This window comes from Neodiprion pinetum, chromosome 3, assembly GCF_021155775.2.
Source record: "Neodiprion pinetum isolate iyNeoPine1 chromosome 3, iyNeoPine1.2, whole genome shotgun sequence".
NCBI lineage: Eukaryota > Metazoa > Arthropoda > Insecta > Hymenoptera > Diprionidae > Neodiprion > Neodiprion pinetum.
In genome coordinates, this window is record NC_060234.1 from 32,706,753 (window position 1) to 32,731,276 (window position 24,524).

At 43.4% G+C, this 24,524-nt stretch overlaps 2 protein-coding genes and 1 long non-coding RNA gene across 3 annotated transcripts in view; 2 read left to right on the plus strand and 1 right to left on the minus strand.

Moving 5' to 3' along the window:
- Nucleotides 1-55: 55 nt before the first annotated feature.
- Nucleotides 56-5,875, minus strand: Karl (lipocalin/cytosolic fatty acid-binding protein Karl). The gene is made up of 4 exons (XM_046618054.2): nt 5,323-5,875; nt 1,715-1,943; nt 1,119-1,290; nt 56-912 (listed from the first exon to the last, which is right to left on the minus strand). Exons 1-4 carry the CDS (start codon nt 5,485-5,487, stop codon nt 750-752), a joined length of 729 nt encoding a protein of 242 aa, XP_046474010.1. The 5' UTR covers nt 5,488-5,875; the 3' UTR covers nt 56-749.
- Nucleotides 4,190-7,806, plus strand: LOC138190676 (uncharacterized). Its single transcript, XR_011176705.1, has 3 exons — nt 4,190-4,355; nt 4,453-4,592; nt 7,020-7,806. It is a non-coding gene; the product is annotated as an uncharacterized lncRNA (long non-coding RNA).
- Nucleotides 7,807-10,627: 2,821 nt separating this feature from the next.
- Nucleotides 10,628-24,524, plus strand: part of LOC124215089 (ras-related and estrogen-regulated growth inhibitor) — a 45,157-nt gene continuing 31,260 nt past the window's right edge. The window contains exons 1-2 of the mRNA XM_046618056.2: nt 10,628-12,312; nt 19,201-19,257. Coding sequence (XP_046474012.1) covers nt 12,252-12,312; nt 19,201-19,257 — 118 coding nt within the window. The 5' untranslated portion in view covers nt 10,628-12,251. The remainder of the gene's footprint in view (nt 12,313-19,200; nt 19,258-24,524) is intronic.

A 24,524-nucleotide genomic window follows, 5' to 3' on the forward strand; every position in this document is an offset into this window, starting at 1 on the left:
AATCGATGATGAAAATTTGTGTTCTCCTTTGCAATGAGTGTGATTAGTTTTCAGATCCTCTTGCTAATGCTGAAATTATTTTGCGTAGAAAGGATCATTGATCAAGTTAGTCTTGTCGATATGACTGCACTTGCATAATCGTCGTGAAGATATCGGCACGAAAAGGCAGATCTTTTACAAGCAGAGAGAAACGCTGTTTTGGAAATTGGAATTATAGTGTTTTCACTTCTGTCAGGTGGTATTATCATTATTATCATTATCATTATCGTGATTATTATTATTATTATTATTATCATTATTATTATCTATATAATAATTACGAATATTATAGTACATATTACAAGATCCGACTTATTACACTCTGTGAATAATTACATCCATTTACAAACGGCAATATTCCCACTTCATATATTACCTCGATTTATTTATACGCATTTAGCCATAACTAATTATAATTCCGGCATCTACTAACAGCTGTTAAAACAATAGCTTGTTATTGTACAGTTCTAGGGAGCAATGCCCAAACGATTTGAGCAAATCCGGGGTAACAACACGGGTCGATTATTAATTGATTCCAATTAACGGGGGAATTCGAAGCAATGTATCAAACCTCTTCTCGACAATTTCGTTATACCGCTAATACGTGTAATCGTCAAGGACTTGTGAATCAAACCTTTGCAAAATTCAAAAACTAATACTAATTAAACTCTCTCATTCAAGGCTGCGGCATTATAGCAGTTCACAGGTAATTAGAAGCGACGATTTTTCCTCTTCAACGGATGTCGCCGCCCCCCGTTTCGCCTCTTCGACACGACGCGTACCGGAGGTGGCATCAGTAGTCCGATTCCTGGATCCACAGTCGTGCAATTTTCTTGAGACATCGGGAACATGTACTCCAGGTCGATGTCATACCTGTTGATAAAATTTTTTGGATCAGGCCAATCAGGGACTTGATTCGCATTTATATTACATCATCGGAATCGTGGCAAAGATTTGTCAATTCCACCAAACTTTTCATCATCGATTCGTAAGTCAGTCAAAAGAGTCATTCCGCTTGAAAATTTTCCTGAACTTAACTGCAAATCTAATATACACTTAGGTTGATAACTATTTCCAACCTGGGGAGTTTCTCTCGGAGATAAGAGATGACGTTGACCCCAAGTTGAGGATCCCGGCTCATAATGAAGCTGGATAGGTATCGAGGGCTCTTGCTTTTCTCGGCGCAATGCATCAGTAAGGCCCAAGATTTGTAGTCGGAATCGAGTACGTACGTGTTGTATATCCCTTCGTCTGTCGATAACAATTGTCACGATATCAATGCGCGGGAAATTTATCATTAATATATAACATTTTATTTAGACGCGTGAAAGAATTGAGATCCGTAAAATTAACGGCCTTGACTCGCGCCCTTGTCAGTAGAGAGAGGGGCGCTTCTGGCGCCAGTAAATTTTCACAAACACAATACCCGCTCGAATCGTTTTACCGAAGCATAAAATATTTTTGCCAAAATACCGCAGGCTCGTTAGTTTCAACTTGTTCCCGATTCGCAGTTATTAACAGTCGCGCTGCTACGTGATGTTGGGTAAAAATCTCGGCCCTCGTGGCGCCGGTAACTAATTCTGAGCATAAAATCATAGCCGAGAAATTTCGGGTAAAGCCTCGCGAGGGAGAAAAAGCTGCCCTACGAAATTGCAACGGTACGTGTAGTTCTCACATGTGTCTTCGGCGTGGACCCAGTGCGCAGGGAAATCCGGCGAAGGTATTTTCCAGGTGATGTTTCCACCGAGCTGTTCGTTGATTGGATCGTCGGCAAAACTGTAGGTGAAGTTCATCGTCACTTCGGCGATCTCCGAAGAGACGGACAGCTCGGCTCGCATGCATCTGTAATCCAGAGCTTCCTCCGAGCTTGCATAGTACTGGACGATGTACCAATATCCCAAGAACTGTGGCGTACGGTGAAAATTCATTCGGTAAGAATTAGGATTATTTAATATATTGGGGGAAGTTTAATGGTGCGAGGGAAAGTAGAAAAAGCTGCAATGTGACAGACGTATCGGAAAACCTATATTTGAATTTAAATAATTTCTCTGTACTTCGTGACAAATTTAACAAATTCCGGGACGGGACTTTTGTGAATCCGACGCGGTGTCTTGGGGTATTAGCTGCAGCGTGTTGATGAATTTCCCGATATCGCTACAGCTTATATTTTTCACGTGCCGATACAAATCTAACATTGGTTAATTCCTTTTAGACGATACGGAATCATCCGTTATTCGGTTCTGGTACAATCCTTCGCACTAAATTCTTACGAGTGGTATGAAATGAGACACACCCATTAACATGGCTCTCTAGCAGCTCCGTATTACCGAAATAGCTGCCGCTCTATGCGTTAAACACTTTTGAAGCACGGGAAAATGAATCGTAAACTCCAAATGCCACGGTTTGACCGCAGGTTTGGACAAATTACAAAACACGAGGGTTTGCCACGTGGAACTCAATACAACTACTCCACTTTAGTAAACAATTTTGATCTATGCTGCAGGGTATGTATGTAATACAATGCGAAACGTTTAGTCTCTTTTTCCACTAATAATTCAATAAATAAATTTTTTTTACCTCGGTATAGTTGTTTGATTAATTTTAGTAACGGCTAGGAAATAGTTTACCCCTTTTGAAAAATTTTTTCGCAAGTTGCATCAAAGAACCAATCTTTTTCAAATGTAAACGTTTGTGCCGAGTGTATAGATTGTGTAGTGCACTCAAGTGTACCCTTGACTTATCACCACGTGGCAATCTGACCAGACACGCTAATTAAATTACCGGATTTACAAATTAGAAGAATTTCCTATTCAACGTTTATTGTTAGAGAAAACTGAACACCACGGGTATGTAGAAGCTTGCAAAATGAGTTGTAACAGGATTTCAGATTCATGGTACACCGTTATACTCCATCAAAAAGTACACCATCGTTGATAATTTTTCTCTCACTTCGACAACGATGAATGGTCAGTTATTGCTGGAAATTTAAAAGCAATTTTGCACAGTTGAAAACCTACGATCGTTGAAAAATAAAGCCGATATTTTATGATCACCGGGTAATGAATGCTCAGGCTAAATCTCACTGTGATTGTATACGAATCGGTATAAAGAATATTTTCATCGCGAATAAACATATATATTATTTTACCATATTATACAGAGAAAAACTAGGTTAATGTAATCTCTGTCAGTCGTCAAGATACGAAAATGAAATTTACTCGTATAAATATGACCTACTCCATTTATTCGGATCAAAGCTAATCATATTTCCCAAAGTCTCGGTAACGGACACATAAAATTGCTACGTAACGATATATACAATGCAATGCGATCAAAGATTCTTCCGTGGACCATTGCGAACAAGAAATTATTCATCATTCAACACTCCTTTCCGTATCTCCCGAAGAAAATAAACCGACGAGCCAAACATTCCTCATAGTCCAGACGATGAAAGCTTTCACCACGAGGATAGCGTGCGTAACAGAGTCAGCCGACATCGCAAGGATCTTTTCGTTGAAGAAACTTGTCATTCAAAGTTTCAAGAGCCTCGATTGAAAGGAATCATCCGCAGAAGTTGAAATCCGTGTCTTTTATAAACCCACTTCAGTTTATTCGATCTTAATCGACTTTACTCTCGTATAATCGTTCGCGGTCTAGAAATTGGTCGGGATATTGTCCGTTACGTCACCGGCTCAGCCTTGGCTGATCATCACACCAAGCGAAGCTGTTATCAGTACTCGGTGCGAGGCCTCGGATTGAAGATGAACGCTCGCGTAAACTAATAATTGAGGAATCGCGGCAGAGCCGATGATGCCGTCTCGGTAAGCCGGGGGTTCAAGGATCGGCCGAGCCTGTGTAATCCAGTGACGACGGAATGTCGACGCGTTGGCCCAATAACCTCGAATTTCCAGCAGAGTCAACAGTGGGTCTATTCCCGTAGCCGAAGAACAGTGAGCCGTAACGAAGCTTTATATGAGCGCCGCGCGGTTTCTTTGGACATTTTCGCGTCCAGTCGACCGGCCGCCTCGATACAAATCCCCGCTATCAATGACCGGGCAGATCGTGGCCTCAGATACACCCTGGAGCCCTGAAACCCATGCATCGCGTTCCGATAGCCGGGCGGACGCGTTACAGCTCGTAAAAACGGAGATCCCTAGGTCACGTTTCCCAGACGACGACTTTCCGCCCGACGAGGCGATGCGTCGCCGCGTCGTTCCAGTGCAGCGAGCTTCTTCAAAGGCGAACGAGAGCATCCCTTCGTCTCGCGCAACGGTACACGGGCCGAAACGCCACACGCCAAATTCGTCATCGAATGGGTATTTTTAACCATTGTCGCGACGTGGCAACGCCACTCTGACTACCAGTCACGATTTCACTCATATTTTCCTATTCCCTTGACGCTGGTATTCACAGGGACGAACTCGAGCCCCCGGCAGAAGCATCATCCCCCTCGTCAATGCCAATTTTTAAACGAGGCGGAATGGAGCCCGAGACAAGCGAAAGGAATTCGAAAGCATTTCAACCTGGCTTTTGATGCAACTTCTCGACCCTGGGTGAGCATTTTTGAAAGCCGGTCTCGTCTTGAGACTTGTCTCAAGTATAGAGCGAGCCGTAATTTATCGATGTGTTATACAGACGCTCTATACCTGTTCAATAGCACGCTTCTCGCAATAGTTTGATGAAATTACTTGCGTATGCCCATGGGTTTGACCGGAAGACGTTACCCTTGTAGCTAAATAATTCATGTGCGATTCTTGCATTAATTAAATCTCAATCGGAAGACTTTGAAAAATTCTCAAAACGAGTTTGCAGCGGATTTTAGAACTGTTGCTACGGAAATGTTGATTGCCGAGTCAGTAATCAACTCATCAATATACATATGCACGAAGATATTTGCAAGTATTTTGAATCCGATTTCTGTTCATCGAATCGGAAAATTGCAGAGCTTTTCCGGTTACTAATTTTTCAAGTACCTATTCAGGAAAGATCAAACGAATTATTGTTTTTAATAAGAACGAAATAACGACCGCTCATCGTGTGAAAATGCTTCTAAACTGGTCGTAAAAGTGAGTCTAAAACCGCGCTCGACGGAGGAGGCTGGGAACAAGTCCGTGGTGGAATTTGCAATCGAAAAATAAACTGGAATCTAGGGAGTGTAAACATTGGGTGAACTATAAATTCAAGGCCCCTTCGTCAAGTTGAACTACTTACTCCAAAAATATCAAGTGTGAGAATTGGACAGTGTATTTAATGAATTAAAGTAAACAATTTTTCAAAACGTACCTCAGCCGTGTCAAAGTTGCGTATAGCTTTGACCTTCGGGCACTTAGATTTATCCTCCCGTCTCTTGTAGACGCCATCGGTCTCACTGATAAAGTAAACGGTAAGTAATAAGAACAGGAAAATACGGACACGGTAAATGCCGAAAGGCTCGAAGGCGGAGGTCATTTTTGTCCGTCCACTAACGTCGACGCGCTACGTTCTACTATCGGAACCACGAGGTCTGTCTGTCTGCACGATTTTAGGGGGGAGTTCGGATGGGGGCAACGGTAAGGGCGCGGATGAGGGAGGGAGGGAGGAAGGGCCTGAAACGGGAATCGAAGCACTAATCACAAAGCTCCTACTTTCCGCTCTGCCTTACTACTTTTCCCAATTATCCCAACGGTTTGATCAATATAAGTTTTCCCCGCGCGCAATCTTTCTCTTTCTCTCTCTACACTGATCCCGCTGCCTCGCAGCGGAAACGATCGTGTCCCGTTCGACTGATTAATCCGTATCTCTATGTCAGTTCCGTTCAAAGTACGACTGTAAAAAATAGAGCTGCACACTTTCGTGTTCCGGTAGCCTTGGACCTTGCACCAAGAATCAAATTATTGTAATGTTGTAATGTCGCATGACGAGCTTAAGGAAGACTCGCATGTAACGCTTTGAATGAATTTAGTATTCGTAAAGTTTTTCTCGGGAGGCTATATTCACGTGTTTATGTCTCTGTCCTTATCGCCCGGTCTCTGGGAAAATGGCCCCAGAACTACTGCATCGGTTATACGCGCGTATACACCGTTCGTTTTATTTCGTGCGAAGGAAAGTACATTGAGTCACGAGTAGTGTCAGCTGTCTGCCAAGTTAGAGAACCCAACTACCTAACGACACTTGCCTTTTGTCTCCGCTGATGGGAACCGCAACCTCTGAGGTATACTTTGTACGCCGAGCGAATACAAATTCGATTTGGCCAGACTCGACGTGTTCGACGAGCATTCGGAAGGTATAAGGTACACACTATAACCTTCGATTTTATTCCACGATATAAACTGAGACTCTATAACTAGCCGCTGAACAGTCTGTGGTTTTATTATCGGCATGGGAATAGTTAATCAGTGTATGTTGTTTTTTTTTTTTTTTGAACCCTTTAATTATGAAATGACGGCATCCGGTTAAAGCCGATTTATGATTCCACCGTGCGCCCGCAGAAATTCATTTAAATTTCTTTCCAATTGTCACATTCTTAAATGGATCATAAATTCATGAATTTCTATTCTCTGATATTAGTCGTGTGTTCCATGAATTAGTGCCGATTGCCCAGGCTTGCTAGCTGTTATGTCAAACTCAGATTTTAATTTCGGGTATAGTTTGCGTATGTGCAGATTGTTAACATCTGAATTAGTTTGACGCGAAATTTGCTGGTGAAATAACTTATAAACGATAACGAAATTGACGTTTAGTTTGCAATTTATTCGATTCACGACGTGTAAGACGTGATCTTCAGTGACGAGTGATTTTATCGTAAGCAAGGATTATTTCGGGGGTCGCTGTTAGAATTCTCAGATTTTATCCCCGATGTAACTTCGTTACGACCCGAAGCGATCGTATTTTTAGATATGGTTGCAATGCATTGACAGGAGTTCGAGCCTGGTGTGAAAAACAACAGGTTCATTCTTTTCACAGATCCGAATGGTGTCGATTAATGCCACCTTTGTTTTTAGGGGCGAGCCGTAGTTTCGATGGACATTTCGGGAACGCATTTTCGCAATGATTGGATCACTCGATCGTTGAACGGCAAAGGAAAGCTACAAAGTTTTGCACAAATACGAGTAAACCAGTCTTATTATATGCGTCGACTGCTCAATAATGTACCGCTTCGTTCCTCGTCGATGACTAATCACTCCTAGTGTCAGTAACACGCTGTTTCCTGTCACTGCTGTGGTTTCGTCGAGAACCTGAAAACCTATAAACTTCAATGCAGCCCTTTGAAAGAAGTCGGATGAAAAATTGTGGTAAAAATTTTTAAGCAACTCGTAAACGGGAGCGCGGCATCGTCGTATCAAAACAAATCAAGCGACCGGCTCCGTGAACTGACTCATTACAGCTTTATGACATAACCGGCGTAATTGTAAAGCGCTTGCACATGTTTCGAGCGAAACAATATTAACCGAGCACGCAGCAGAGGGCCGGTCATTGAGGAACGTGAAGCACGTATTTCGTCACTCCTTGTCGAACACCACGAATAGCAATAAGAATTTCGGACGTCAAAGCGTGTGAGTATGGCTTGCTGGATGGACAAAAGATAATTCCATTCGGACAATTGCAGTCCTGAGTATTCGTACACGGTCGTTTTATAATTCTGTCCGTACAGCCTTGACGTGGCATGACTCTCAACATATCGAACAGACCAGAAAATGTACTAAATGCCAATGCCGAGCTTGTAGAAGCGCTCCAGTGTCTCAGACGAAGAGTGCTTGACGAAGTATGCAATAAAAAGATTTCTGTAAGTATACAGTCGAATAAGCGAAAGTATTTACTACACTTATAATGCCATCATTTCGTCCCGTTCTCTGAGTTTCGTTTCCGTTAAACTTCTCTGCAATAATTTCTTGGTAAATAATTAACGGAGTGGAAAAATTTTTCCATGTTATTCACCGGGCTTTCCAGTAACATAACTTCTATCAATTTGGTTGAGAGCTATCGCATGCAGTTATCTCACGTCCTCTTCCTTTGACGGTTGTAAATATGATAACGCCGAAGCCACAACGCATCAACACTTGTATAATTACAAAGTGAGGAGCGCGTGTCCCGCTAACACAATCGGGATGCTTGTTCATGTTCATCGTATGATTACCCAGCGTCATGCTGTGGGGATTCATGAATGTTCGATTTTTTGACGCCGTGTGATTAATCTCAAAAAGACGTGAACGACGATGCGTCGCTTGAATTAGTTTTACAACCCTTTTACCCATTTTAAACTTCCAGCACGTGATGTAGACTCGAATAGTAGTCTGTTTAATTTAAGAAGCTTTGTGGAAACCGACTGTGGATCGTAATCAGCGATTTGTGAATGAATAATACCAGTGTTTGATGTTTGAGATTTTATTCGTACATCATTTTTTTTTATATACATTCTTGTCTTTATTTTTAGTTTATATCAAGTTTTATAAACAATGATGATGACGGTGCGATGAAGGTGAATAGTTGCAGTTCCCTCTTTGTCAGTGTCCTCTTACCCTCCGAGCGATGCGTTGGCTTTCAGCTGTTGTAGATAGAGACAGCATACCTACCGACAAAAGCTCAACCAGTTTCAGATGAGAAAACCGGAGTGCTGCGTTTATCCGTGGAGATGTTGCACAAACGCATTGATAAAGAAGAGCACGCCGAGTCCCTCTAAAGTTACTGGCGATTATTTCATTGGGATGCACTCGGTGTATTTAGACCTCTTTCTAACAGTGTTAGGGAAGAGATGATCAGAATACATTCGGTGTAGACGCGTTATCACGTCTAAAGTCGTGGCGCCGAGACTAATGGAATGGCACTAATGACGCTACTAGCATCCGCATTTTTCTCGGAAATGCTTCACTATTACTCTCCTAATCGTCCGTACAGTCTTTCAATTGTCAAACATCGCATTGATATGCTCCAGGAATTTTTCCATTCGCTGTACATGTGTCTATCTATACGTGTGTGAATATTCAATTGCGTATTACATCGCAGTCAGAGAGTGGTAGTGATTATCATGCTCGTGAGCCGTCTACCTTGTCAGCTTCGAGTCCTCATACTGTGCAGTTGGATTCTATAATTAGAAAGCGAAACAGGAATTGGGAAAAATTAATTAGGAATAGACAGCTCAGTGATCCATCTGAGTCGCAGACGCGGAACGAATCGTGATTACTGATCTATAGGCACCGATCAGTGGTAATTTTTTCACACTCTTCATTCGGGTCGAATGAATTACAATAGACGGCAGTTGGCTGCAAACGGTAATAATTAATCATTTTTCAACACTCCCGGGTCTTGTGCATCATTCCAGGAGCCACCGATGAAGCGAATAATTCAACTGAGGCTTTCACTTGGGCGTAATTCTTATCGTTAATTTGAATGCAAAGACTTTTGCTCATCGTGTTATATCGAGGAACGTGGATCAGCGAAGTGTTCAAAGAGTACGGGGTGCTCGTTATAATTAAAATGTCGAAATCAATTTCCGACTGCCCGTGATCGATCGACGCTGCAGCTGCCGCTGCTGCTGCTGCTGATGCTACCGTTGATCGGTGTACTCTCGCTGTTACGAAAGTCAAATTCGGTGCAATGATGTTCAAGATGTACCTGATGCTGTTAGAATTAAACATCAGTTGAGCTCAAACGGATTGAATATTCGAGATGTAATCATGTAGCAGCTGGCATCACAAACATAGACATACATATACGTGTACATTTGCCAGTTATGCCGCATGCAGGCTGCAGGGTGTTACACGCTATTTCAAACGGAGCCACATGATCCTTGCGCAGCAGCCCTTCCAATTATTTCTATTTCAGTACTTCTAAAGAAATATAGCGGTGCAAGCTTCCTCCGGAGTATAGACACGATTCGTTGAAACCATACCGAGGATGAACGAAACCTTGAGTTTCAAACAAAGTTGAGAATAGAAAAAAGAAATGGCTGCTTTTCAGAATCTTAATAAATTCTTTTTCAAGTAATGACAAAAACTTGAGAACCCTCGTAGTAAATGTAACATGAACTCGGCGGGGCAGGGGAAAGCTTCCGGCGGCATATGGTTTCACCTGAAGAATGCAGAATTTTAATGAAAAGTATAAAATTTTCATAACACGACCGAGTTGGCGAGTACAAGTAGGCGGTATCGTGATTCTACATTTAGTAGTAAATAAAAAAAAGAAAAACAAAGAAAAATCACATATTACAAAGAGGAAAACAGGAAAATGGTAAGCGAAGGTGAAGAGATTGAAAAATAAAAGGAAAACAGAAGAAAACGAACCGGTTAAAGATCGCGGAACCGCAGAGGCGTGATTACGGAAGGGAGGAACACCCCCCGATTAACGACCACCGGAAATACTCCAGCAGCTCGAGTGAGTACTTAGTTCGTATACTGGTTTTAAAGTGCGACGTCAATTCTGTACGAAACGATCGGGCTCGTCCGGTTCGGTATCGCGAACGCTCGCCGCCGCCGGGTCCTTTGCCGGTGACTCGCGAGCCTCGCGAGTCACTCTTTACCTGTTGCATTGCGCACCGCCAGAGACGCGGAGCGGAGCGGAGCGCATACCGGCACCGTCGGGCGCCACGGCGTGTCTCTCAACCTCCGGGTAGCCGGCTAGCCGTAATCCGACTGCGGCGGCGCGGGAGCGTTTGAGTTGCGCAGCGCGGACTGGCGCCTTAAGCGAACGAAGCGTGCGCTGGATATTAGATGGCACGCACAGCCTTGCGAGAGGCATTCGCCTGCCGCGTTGCGAGCGAGAGGGACGGTTCGCGATTGCGTCGCAAGAGTCGCGTCAGCCGAATCGTCCGACCGATGTTTCGAGTACCTGCTTCGTACTTACGCACCTTCTCGTCCGCATAATCCACCTGCCGTTGTCGCCGTTGCCGCTGTTCGATAATCCTGAGTTGTCGGTGTGAGGTGTGCCTTGTGCCGTTGGTTCAAGCGCGGTCCGCCCGGGCACGTGCTTCTTCTCCTCGGAATTACCGATCGGCAATTTCGAACGATTATAAATCGAAGATTCGCCCTTTGTCGCGGAGACGGCGAGACCTTATCGTCGCACATGTTACAGACGCTGGCAGCGATCGAGCGACGTACGTAAATACCGTTTCACAACAGTGCCTCGTGTTGTGTTGTATCATCCTCGACGAGTGACATTTCCGTCCCACCCACCTAGATCGCGTATACGTTTCGTCGTCGGATGAACGCACCTTGGCTCCGCAACCGCGCACGCTCATTCAGCATCCAAACGCAAATGGACCAAGTTCGAGAAGCGGCGTAACGCTGGTTTTGACACCGCGCCGGCTTTTACCAGTCCGTAAATTTTTACTTATTGAAGCTTGAAAGCTACTTATTGACGTCGCTGTTCCCGTCGTATCCTCCAATCGCCTGGTTTTAATACAAACTTCTAATTTCCGGTGTGTCGTCAAACGAAGAGAGTGCGTGGGAAATCAGTGAAAAGTGAAGAAAGTGAAGTGAATCAGTGAGGAGCAAAGAATAACTGAACGGCGGGAATTTTTTCGCGCGTTTAACTCGGGACTTGTTTGAACACGGATTTCGCGTTGATCCGGCCGAAAGACACAGCGGTCGCGTAAGTGATTGTCAATTACGCAATTGGCTCGGTTATTGTGTTATTAAGTATGCGTTTGGTAAACAAGGCGTTTAACTGCCATGTAAGCACGTCGCGCTCGTCGGGGTGCTCGAGACGCGTTATTTCTACTTGGCGTGACTTTCGCGTTATGCTGACGCCAGACATCATCAAATGCTAAGTCGTGTATTATAAATAAATATATATATATATGTATAATGTACCGAGAACCAGGAACTTGTAATTTGCTGGCGACACTGCACCGCGTTCGAAATAATTACCTCTATTCGTGACTCAAGGTAGGTAGGTTGGTTGGTTGGTTGGTTGGTAGGTTGGTGTATGAGAGTTCGCCTCGAGTTCTCCATACCTGCCCGAAGTCTATAAATTGCCGGCACGCTGCTGGAACGGCGCTTCCTTTATAAATAGGTCAGTGCCCTGGATCAGTGCGTATAGTACAACGAACAGGACGACAAAATAATGTGATCGATAAATATCGGTGAATCCTACGCGAGAGAAGATTTCCTTTTTAACGCTACCCTCCTACCAACGATAATTAATCACCGCTCCACACTCGACGCTGATTAAAGACTACAGATAGAATGCGCCCACGTGACTCAAACGATACTTGACCACAACCCCATCTCTCCTGGTCGATGACAAACGTCAATAGGATCAGGGTGGTCGTCCTCGGCGGCCCCAGAGTCGGCAAATCTGGTAAGTAACGCTCGTTGAACTTTTCGCTTCTCGTACTCTGAAAAACGAACGATCGCAATTCACTTGGAACTCGATCTCATTGATTTTGTATGTATGTTTGATAGTTGGGCAAATACTTTGTTCTAAAGAAAAAACAATAATTATAAGATGTGACGGTAACAGCGATCTCAAATACCAGTATCATATTTTGAACCTGAGCAGTACAGATAACTACTACTAATAAGTAGCATAAAGGGATAATATCGGCAGAATCAGTAAGGAGAGACTATCATTTACGAACCGGTTCAATTCTTAAGACAGCTGCCTGTAACTTTTGTGACACCGATTTTAGCGAACTAGAAATCAAATAACAAGTATTGAGTAATAAGAGAAAACGGACGTTGAAAGAAAGCAAGCTTTCCTCCAGTTTCCTATTTTTAACCTAACAGGTTGTGGGAAAACAGTTTACTTATTCCATATTTGTGTAACTCAGTCCTTACGGTAAGATATTACTTGGTAATTGAATCAGAAAAATTGTGGGACTGAGAACTCGATTCGAAGTGTGACTGTTAAATTTTATTGAGGTTGTAGATATACCCACGCCTCGAAGTCAGGACAAGTGTTAATTGTATGTGAAACGAAGTGCTGGTTCAATAGCTCGGGCTAAGGGGCTGCAAGAATGTCGAAATTCTGGTATATAGCTATTATAGCATGTCCCGGAAACATTGGTAAAAACTGATACCGACGAATGTCTGCTGCATCTAGCCTCAAATTTTACCGTAGTGCATCATATACTGGATTTTACTGCGTTTTATTGTTGCTGCATAACCATAAAACCTCTCAGGAATAACAATCGAATCGCGAGCCCCGTATACTGATTTATTATACATATAACATACATTATAAACTCAGAACTGTGGATAATATACTTATTAGCAGTTCTAAAATCTGATGAACTATCAACGGTGAAGGTGCAACTTGAATATAAATTATCACGTTTAACATTCAAATTCAATTATGGTCTGTGATTTTTCTTTCTTGCCTCTTTCATAATCAATATTCGAGGTCCCATATTGATGGTTTCTTCATATTCAATTTTCCACGTGATTACACGATGTATATTTATATTCAAAGATCCATCCTGCATCGCACAGATTCGTTTATTCTTTTTTTCTTTCGACTCTTCAGCAAACGAATGAAATTTGTTCTTCTTTGACGATCACGTCGGTACCTACTTTCTCGTTCATTACACTCCCACTCATTTAGAGATTAATGCGGCACTAATTTTTCCGTCGAAAGTGAAGAAAGAGGTTCTAGATTTTTAGAACTCATTTCAGTTCGTTCGTCATCGTAGTTGTGCGTGGAGCAATAAAGAAATTTCAACACACGAATTACCGCGTCGTGATCATTAGCTGGACATGAGACATCACCGCGCACGTTCTCCAATGAAATTTAGCAAGCGTTTAAAGCTCCTCACCTCTGTAAGCTCCGTAAACGTAATCCCCGCTTTAGCGCTCCCATACGTATCGTATAACCGATCCCTGAGCGTCTCGTATAAGACCCCCCCACAGGGGTTGGTGAGTCCCTAAAAGTGGCGTGAATCTGACGTGAAATTAGGATCTCCGGATGAGCGATCGAATGTCGCCTTGTGCACAGTCGTCGGCTGGCCGAGCGCAGGATATGCAGTCTGAGCCCAATAGTCCGTAAAGGGTGCTTCCGACGGCAGGTAGGGAGATGCAGACATCCGATATCCATTTGGAGTACGGAGTATTATGGTACCTACTGCCTCCTGTCCGCATTAAGCCAAAGTTTTAAGTCCAAAATTCCACACATTTTTCTTATTTCAATGGTTATCGACGCCCCGCGTTCCCTGCACTCAGCGGACCGATCGTTTTTGTGACTCCGTTCAACCACGGGGTCAAATTGGTCTTACATTAGTTGGTGAGTCTCGAGAGCCGAGCATTCCGAACCTGCAACCGCTGCCGAACACCTTTATCACCTTTCGCTGCATGTCCTCGTTAAATACCTTTCCAGGCTTTCGTTGCTGCTGACCCTGGCCCTGACTTTACCGCTCTGTCTATATTTAGAGAACGGTGTTTTATAGCTAGTTTCGATTTCACCGTACGTTGACTTACCTCCGCAGCCTCGGGACCGCGTTGTTCGCCATATTCTTTGCCGATTGACAAACTTTTCTTATCGCATCGATTGCCGTTTGGCAATCTAGAAGAGTTGACGCAAAATCAATTCCAAGAAGAGAATCGATACCTACCTCATAAAAGTCAGTAATTCCCGCAGGCGATGATGCTTTCGACAAAAGGAACTCGTTGACAGTTATTTCCTATAATCACGTGTTTACTTCATGCGAACTTGACGCATTCGATATTATACATCCTAGTACCTCGACCATAAAACCTGACTCCCTCTTCAATGCAGACAGACTCGGATGCAGTTTAAATCTACATTAGAGTTCGTGGTCCCGATCGACCGACGATTGGTCTTAACCCAAGAACCCAGTGCCCTGTATTCGATTATACTAGTCGATACTCTGGTAGAGATTGTCAATACGCTAATTAGCGGTATAATTAAGCTGCGCCGGTAAGTTTTTTTCACGTCGCGGCTTCAGTGCTGCTGCAGCAAGTGCAGAACCGCAAGCGTGTTCTATAGGCGATCTCATTTCGAACCGCTGCGACCACGCTATCATTCGTTCGTTCCGCTGCTCTTTAGATCGGATCGACTACAAGTGTACGTAGTAGGTAGGCGGTTTCCACGGGGATTTCTTGCAACCATCCTAAGCCTTTCAGCTTCACAACTACTTATTTACTCCCTTGCTTTATACGATCGTTCGTCTCGTCTCGCCTCGCTTGAGTATTTGGCAAACATTATATTCACCGCGGCGGCTATATTTGCAGCGTTATTTGCAGTCGGGTGTGATAAGATAAGCGAAGATGAACCAGGTCAGAATTTCTCTTTCGGCTAAAGTTAGTTTACTTTGTTTTAATAAACATTGATTACACTGAAGCTGTACTGTGCGATTTTAGTTTCCAAAAATTTCTCGTTCATTGTCACTAATTCTGCAGATTTTATATTGATGAAAACAAATCATTGCGGTAAATTATACTTGCAATCTACAGAAATGATATGGTTTATTTTCATGATTATTCAATTCCTTGCGATGGAGACTATAAATGGTTAATGCACGGTTTAATTCACATAGCATTCCTTTATGTATTTCCAGTCACCGTTTCAATTGTAATAAATCGTTCCTACAACTCGGATGAACAGCTCAATGAGAATAATATTTTTCTACACAATTCAATATTTATTGAACTTTTATTATCGATAATACATTTTCATTGAAAATATATTTATACAGCTGCTGTCAAGTCCTGCTAATTGGCCAGATGAAGCCGAACATGTGTCGTACATAATATTGTATGTATACGCTATAAGCTTATTTTCGTGACATCAGCAGAAAATTTTTTCATCTTGTTTTCAACTCGGTCTTAGTTAAATGCGTAGTAAACAAAGCCGACATTTTTTCTGGAGTTGCAGAGTTCATCAGCGTATCTTGATTAGATAAGACTCACGGTATCCGGAAATAATAACTTGAGGAGTCGAATTAAGATGCTGTGCATCCGCTGATCATACGATCCTGGCATCTCGGGATTAGCAAAACGAGTAGAATATCTTGAGAGGTTAATGATGAATGTCGTGAAGAATGTTTGAAAATTGGCTCGTTCAAGAAAAAAAATCTTTCCCCGAAAGTTTGCTCGAGTTTTAGAAAGCTTTGAAACGAAACAGAAGGAGTTAAATTTTGTGATCTGCATTTTTAAAAAAAGGTACTAGAAACAAAATTTCGTGACTTGAAAAACAAACTCAGTTCCATCCTAACAATATCACTTTCTTAATTATAATTATATACCGAGACATTTTCCCTACGGAAAAGATCAATAAACGCGAGCGGTCAAGAACTCGGGATGCTGCAAGGTAGAGATAACCAGTTATCGGTAAACGAGCAAACAAACCGCGTGTAGCTGCGAGAACTAGCGAGCCGTATAATTATCCAAGCTGGTACACACACTCCCTGATTTGAATATGGAAGTCTCGTCAAATATATTTCGACCCTCGCTGCTTGCCCGTACAGCTTTGCGGATAGTGATACAGGTATCTATATCCATGCCATTGCATAAAGCTGCAAGGTGCAACGCGCACCGATTTGACCTTTGCCCTCGCGAGGTGCCCGTAGTCACGATCGTACGTCACGTGGCATTTTCCAGTTTGCCTCACAAAATGAACCGAATGAATTTTTATAAACGAAGTAATACGACCGACGACGGAACAAGGCAGAGATCACAACTTTTCACAAGTTTCAAGTTGGGCATAACATAAATAATCAAAACATTTACTTGGCACAAGATTTATAGCTCCGCACAAGCTCCCGTTTTACTTGGCACAGGATTACATTTAATCGGAATGCTCGATTCAAGAATAATTGGAGTTCAATTGTGTGTATCCAAACGGGATACGTGCCCGATAAAGTTTTAGATCGCACATATATCTTGGCGGTGTTCGAACGGGATTCTCTGAAAACCTAATTATCCTCCCGAAGTAAGCGTATCGCGTGAATTTCAGTGTCCTGCCTCGTTTATTTACATAGTCGCAAGCGGAATCAATTGTAAAACTGGCATCGTATAATGTACACAATTTCTTGTTCGATCAGTTTTTCCACTGTGAGTATAACAGAGCGTATTTAGTATCAACCGCGGACGGGTATTGATAACACAGATTTCAAGAAGCGTGGAATCGTTCGGCTTTCAGACGACCGCAGTTATTACTTGTACAGATGTATTTTTCGCTCTACCTGCAGCAACGCCGCAAGTATTTATGCTGCCATTATCGGAGTTTATGCGTATAATATATCCCGAACCACACCTTGGGCGAAATATTCCTGCAACACACACCAAACCTCGTCTCGACTTGACCTAACGAAATTTTAACTTCGCACCTCCGTATTCGCTAACCGCAGACACTTGGCTACGTAACCACTTTTGTGCCGGCATTCCTCGCTTCAAAGGGTGAATATCTCTTCACGGAAGACCGAAAAAGTAATTTCACGAACTTTGAGTCAGCTTCAACGCCCGCCGTGGAGTTAAATTTTGAATTAAAAATACTCGAAATTCACGAGTTCGATGTTAATAGTCTACTTATAATTGCGGCTAATCTGCCATGTAATAAGATTACAAAATTTAATATTGAATTTTTTCAATTCTTATAGATTATAGTAGAATTGGAACGCGTTCAAGCACGACGACCGTACAACGCGTCACGCTAAAGTTGTTACGTTATTCTACCAAAGCACACGTAATTAATCTGCAGTGCAATGCGTTATCGCATTTTCCTTATTATCTTTTATTTTTTTTAACACCATTCTCCGTACAAGGCGAACGTGCATTTTACACGAGATGTATTTCCTACGCAATCTGCTTTATATTTGCGCTTGGAGCATTAGCTTGCGATTACAATCGGTATCAATGCGATGGTTACTTTGAAGCGTAAGGCATCTAACGTGAACCTAGGTAGGTATACAACTTTTTTTTTTCCTGTCTAGTAATCATACCCGTCGTGGCAACACCTAAATACTCCCCGCGAGTTTTTCTCATGATCTATGATGCCGCTGTGTGTAGGTAGGCATTAAAATATTATCCGTAGCAATGCAATGTCACGGTTAAATCGTGAACCGATCACCGCAAATCATCCGCTCTTTTGGAGGTGTTACATTGCCGGACCGTATGTAGTGTACAGCGTGTAATTACCTTCCGATAAGGGTTCATGATCGGTACGTGTGTGCAATTTTCTGCCTTCAAAGAATGAGGAAAATTGCAGGGCTCCAACTTAAAGTATCGTCGCACAACCCGCAGGGAACTCTCTCGTTCGGTAAGAGAGAAAAAGGTTCAGGAACAAAAGGAGGAAGTTACGCAAAAAGTTACTCGCTTCCTTTGTCATATAGTTGCAGAGTTTCAAGTCCGACACGCATCAACGAATCCGCGTAACTAACGATGTCAAATAATCTTCTTCTCTCTGACTAAATTGAGATCATCGTACCTGCGTATGAATTTTGACAGCCGGCATCAAGAAATTTTGTACCTCCATGTATGAGTTAGAAAGCGTATCTGTGTACTGACAGAAGCGTTGGCAACACGTATTGGAGGAACGTTACTCATTTGCGCATCGTTAATGCCTCATCTCGGCGTAAGATTGGCAGATAATGAACTCTTTCTGCAGCGTCGTAAACTTTCCGTGAACCGGTAAATTGAGATAGAGGAGAGATACAACTTTCCACTCACCCGCGACGCCCCCTGCGAGTTCGCCAATCTCGGTATATTCTCTACGTTCGCACGAGTTGGCTCGGCTGGCTTCAGAGCGGCGGTGCAACGCGAACAAGAACTTCTCTCCAGCGTTAAACGATTTACAGATGCTAACCGACCGCCGATACTCATTCTAACGATAGGTTGCCACTCGCATAAAACCGTATAAGGCGTGTGCTCGGTAAAAAAATATCGGAAAGAAAATCGAAAATGATAAAAACAACAACGTGAATTTGCATGTAAATCCCCAACGTTCACCTGCAAATACGAAACTGCATATTCAGACGAAAGGAAAGTGTCAATTCTCGTCGATATACCGATGAGAAGGAAAATACCTTACAGACTCTGCAAATGTACAACAATTAAACTTTCTACTAAATTGTAGTCACAATTGTTCGTGGTCGAATTTTTTATAGAAATTCAGTGATAAGTTTGCTTCGAAACTTTGAGGTCCAGATCAATTTCGTCCCGCCAATACCGATGTCGAATTTTTAATGTTCACGCACGACTCAAGTGACTAAATAATCGTTGATCTCTGTTTCAGCGGTGGTTGTCCGATACCTGACGAGGCGATACATCGGCGAATACAGCTCGACGAGTGGTGAGTAAACGTTTTTTTTAATTACCCTCAGTAATTAACGGAATGAATGGAATCCCAAAGAAAAGAAATAGAAATCGAATAAAGTTAGAGTAAAGTTAAAGTGAAGGGAAATAACGTGGCGTCACACCGAATCCTCAGCTTCCAAGTTTTTTCTGCTTTAATAATTATAAATTTAATTATTTAAAAAAAAATTTTCATTCATTTCTCGTGGAAGATTCAGAAAAAGTGGACATTATATGTGGAGTCGATTCGAATCTTGGATACAGCCATATAATAACTCGTGGCCTGAGCTAGTCGATCTAGTTTTTTCTCTCGGAGGCCGGACGGTGTTACTTTATTGGAATGCGCGCGATGTGCTAGCTGAAGTCAGTGGTGGCCAGCTATGGCGATGTGCAAGCGTAAAATTGCCGCTTTTTTTGCGACATTTTAGACTGCCTTGATACTGATGCCTCTGTGTACAATGTTCGGTTGTATCACAATGCTCTCGACTATTCGAAGAGTTCTTAGCGTGGGTGGGACGGGAACTCGAGATATTCTAGAGTTTACACTTAAATTAACGAGTACCGAGATCGACGAGTTCGTAATTGCTGGATTATCTCGACTCGAGATAATTCCCATGGAGGGTGAGATCGGTACTCCCGCAGCAGCCGTGCATTCGTGTTTCTCAAAGTGCTAATTGTTTATATATTCAACCACTTCTTACACACCCTATAATGAAACAATGGAGCAAATTGAAGCGCGCGTATATAGGCTCAAGGATGTGAAAATACATAGTACCAGCTATTTTTCTCCAACGTTCTAAGGCGATCAGCTGTGAAGAAATTGTAGAAGAAGCTTAGACAATGTTAAAATCATGCGCTTTGTCAAGTTCGCGATATACTTGAGACTGGTTAATGATTTTCATTCCGTTCGTTTCACCGTGGATAATAACGGTTTAAAACCGGTTCAATTCAAAGGTAATCGTTTTGAACCAATTCAAAGTGAAAAAAAAAGATTCGACGTTCTAGTTGCGAATTTATGTTGCAGCTTTTACAGTATCAATAGTCGATCATTTCGGATGACGAACCGTTGCTGCAGTGCCGAATCTATATGAGACGGAATTAATCAATCTTCACACTCTTCGCGCATCACAATTGTCACCTGCCGTTTCAAACACGGCGAGAGGTGTTAGAACGACAACGCTAACTAATATATAATATATCGATGAAAAATTTCTTTCAACCATAAGCGTGTCAAAAAGTCAGTGGTTTTCGTTTTTCATTCTTATCTTTTTTTCACGACACAAATTTATTTTCCCGAAATTCTATTTGCGTCGAGCTACCTGTCCCATTAGCGGCACTTTTAATCTTATATCATAGAGTTTCGTCTTGTCTTCCTAAAAATGATTCTTGAGTCTAGCGCGTAGCTCTTGCGGTGGCAAAGTTGAATGAGTATAACGTGACCGTTGTTTCACAGGGAGCGGTGAAACAGACTCGCCGCAATGGCAACACCCCGGGTGATGCATGTAATATCCTTTATTGAAGATACTATACATCTGCTATAATTCACAAGGCACGCGTTGTAAGTTGCATGTTGAAACTTTAGTGCACAGCACGACCCTTCTGAGCCCGGCACCATAAACTATTTGCAAATGACAGTGTAGGAACCTGATTTATGACTAAACTTGCAGCTGCAGAAATATTGGTTCAGATTAAAAATGTATTTATAGTAACCATTTCTTTCGCCAGTCTTTTCCCGTCCAACCGGTTGGAAATATCGCGTTATTATACATACGTGTCGGTTCAAGGTCCTTCGAAATTTAAGGGTACCCATCAGCTGGTGGGCATGTTACATATAGCTCATTGGAGGGGGAGGCGTGCCGCATACCCCGCGTATAAATATCTCTCCGAAAAAACGCTCGCGGAACTTCGATCAGCTACGATGATAATTCGAGGTTAGCTTACGGCATCGTTCGACCCTTCGAATTACCGGACTCGTAATTAAGATTGGGGAACGCGGGGTCTGACCACTTGAGGATATAAAACAAACACCTACGTCTTCCGATTTCCTGCGTTGTACCAATTCTAAGAATAGTCCTCGTACGGCACCAAGTCCACTTCACTCCAGGCTTCCATATACAATTAACCAGTCTTCGTGTCTGGTTCAAGTTTCCTTACCATCGACATGTCGGCCCGTTCTTCCTCCATAAAAGCACTTGCACCATCGTCACTCCGCCTGCGGACGAATCCACGGTTCGAGGATTCGTATGTCAGGCTGGTAGGTGCGCGTTAGATTGTATTTTTCAACCTGGGATCCACGTTGCGGTTCGGATCTTTGACAACTTCTCGTTAATACCGATTACCACGAAGGCATCAGAACTTCCGTTCAGGTTCATCCGTGGCCTACTGACGGTCTTCGACCGGCCTGACGTTGCTCACCATTCAATCCCGATTGCGAGTGTGTACACGTACCGTCGATGCCCATTGTGTAACCCATGACGCGCAACGACTAATTCGATTCAATTAGCCTGACAGGTTACACGAACACGCGTCGGAACAAGCTGTACAACGATAAAATGGTGAGATTACCAGATTTCAGAGAGCCGCGTGGTCTGCGCGCGTTCGAAAGCTCCGGTTCAAGGCTTCCGAGCGATAATTTATTGACTATCGCATGGCGCAGGAGAGCATCGACTAGGCTTCGGGCAGTGCAACGGCAGCACCAGCAGCAGCAACAACTCTCGGCGGAAAGGCTTAGATCGGAGGAGCTGATAACGAAAAATAAGTAAATGAATAAATAAATAAATAAGAGGCGTGCTGCGGCGTTTGCAGGCACGGCGGAAAGAAATGAAGTGGAAGGAACAGCCCGCAGAATGCAGATCTCTCTCATAACTCACCCGAGCATTTGGTGCCTCCGCGGGGACCTTATGATCGTAATGTTCACCTCCCACAGACGCCAAGTCGATCCGCAGCTCGGTGAACGAGCGAGGATCCTGATCCTGGGGAAGAAACTTTTCGTATCGGGGAGCCGGACGAGTAATTGGTCAATCCGTAATTGCAATTGTCCAAGAACTGGTTGCGCCTCTGGGTCAGTGGGTGACTTGCCACGGGACGCCAGTGTTCGACCGGGTTTAATTCTTCGCTTCCACATCAACGCCGACGAAGTTCCACTTCGCGTTTCTATCCATAACCGATGCTGAGCGTTGCCTCGATGCTGAAACATCCAGCCGCGTAGCGTGCGCGTGATTATTTCACCTTCGGTGTGTAGATGCGGACGCCTTCGGAGTGTTTTGAGAAAAATCGGAATGCCTATGGGAGCGTCGAGGGTGAGGAAGAAGCCCCGGTGTCAACGCCCCGTGGTTTCGTGCAGCGATCAGCTCGCCGAGGCGTAGGCCGGGGATTTTCTTGACCTAGCAATTACAGCTCTCGGACCGCCATACAGTGCGGAGTGCTCCAGGGGGCTGGAATCATTCGAGTGTGGAGAAACTGCTTATCGATTGACCGGACTCTCGGTTGAGTATTTGCCGGAGGATTGCAACGCGATCGAAAAAGTTTAATCTCCTTGTTGGAGAATCGATCGTTATAGCAGCTTCGCTAATCCTTTGCCGATATACGATTCTCCAATACGTATCGTATTGCTACGGTGCGAGGAGGGATCAACGTTGCGTTTTTCGTTTCGCGAGCAGCTTCTATAAGCTTCGACTCCGCGCTGCGCAGGAGAAACGAGACCGAACCTTTTCATCTTCGGCTTTGGAAGTGAGGCAGCTGCCCAGACGGTGTAACAGAACCACGTTACCGCGTGTACCAGCCTCCCGAGATCTACTATTATTTCGATCTCGATTAACAATGCAAATTTCTCCCATCTCCGCTTATTGCGTGGAATAATTCTAGGTAATGATTTAGAAAGCGAAGTTTGCATTGTGATCTGGACGCTGGGAACGCGCCGTCCACGACTGATCGACAAGAACCAGCCAATTATTGGACTTTACTTTCCGTTGTCTCTATTCGAGCAAACTCGCTTATCCGACATCCGGATGTATTAGCATCTATTTGCGTACGCCAGCTTGGCACCGCACTTTTGCAATTTTCCTGCACTTTCCTGCACACCGTACAATTCAAATTACGCACGAGCAGTGTGCAGGGCGCATCGTATAACCGGCTCTTTTTTTTCCGTACCATACTTTGTAGTTCAATCACGCTTGAGGAACTTTAGTTATGCCCTTTGCTCGATCGACTAGGTAAAACGTGGCTCGGCTCTGACGCATCGATACCTCGCGCATGTCCAACCGTGTATAGTATACGACTTTACAAGGTTCAAGATCACGTCGCGTTTCAATCCCCTGCACATACGTATACCTGCAGCAGCTAGTGTACTTGGAGAAGGCATCCTCTCTCCGATCCGTTCTCCGTGCATTGGGTGAATAAATTGCATCTGAATTTTTGTTTTTCAACAAGTTTGACGTAATATGCCAAGTGAGAAACTGCCTTGTTAGTCGGGAAAACATTTCGTTCGCATATGTATAATAAGATAGCGTTACATGATTAACAAACGCTTCAAACGGGTACTTAACCTCTCCTCGCGCTTACACCCACGTAATTTCTCGTTATCGTCGTCGCGGCAAACAAGAAATATCTACATATTAGTTCTAGGATGAAAAATGAACAAGACAAACCACACTTTCTCCGCAATTTACACATTTCCTTCGGTCTGTATTGTGCTTGCATGTGTACACTATTATAATACGATGTAAACACGACTGTTTTCTTCTCTCTTCTTCTTCCTCGAATTTTATATTTAATTATCTTACGATTCTCTTTATTTATTGTTTCTTTCCCCTCAACCTCAAACAGAATCCCGCCCACCTAAACGTTATGACTATTGTTTCGAAAGCAAATCTTGTACCGGTCTTCGTTTTTCGACGCGTCCCACGTGGGTGATCCTTATCAAGAAAACGATTAAATCGGTGGTCTTCACTGCTGGCCGCATATTCCTTGCAGCCTCCCGGTGAGAGATCCCGAGTTCTTAGGATGCTTGTTACCGGTTATTTAGGCTGCACCATTGTGCCTTTCCGTTTGACTTTCCACCGTTACAGTGGAGTCATTAATTGGGTCGAACTAAAGAGCATTGTGCGACGATTGATGGCAATTCGGCTACACCGGGTTGCCTCATATCTTCGAGTATCGAGATCGATCCGAATAACGACAGTGGTGCGCGTTATATTTGCCAGAAATTCATCGCTTTCTAACCGTGTCAAGAGATTGAAATTTTGCCAACGATATATTTTACTGCGA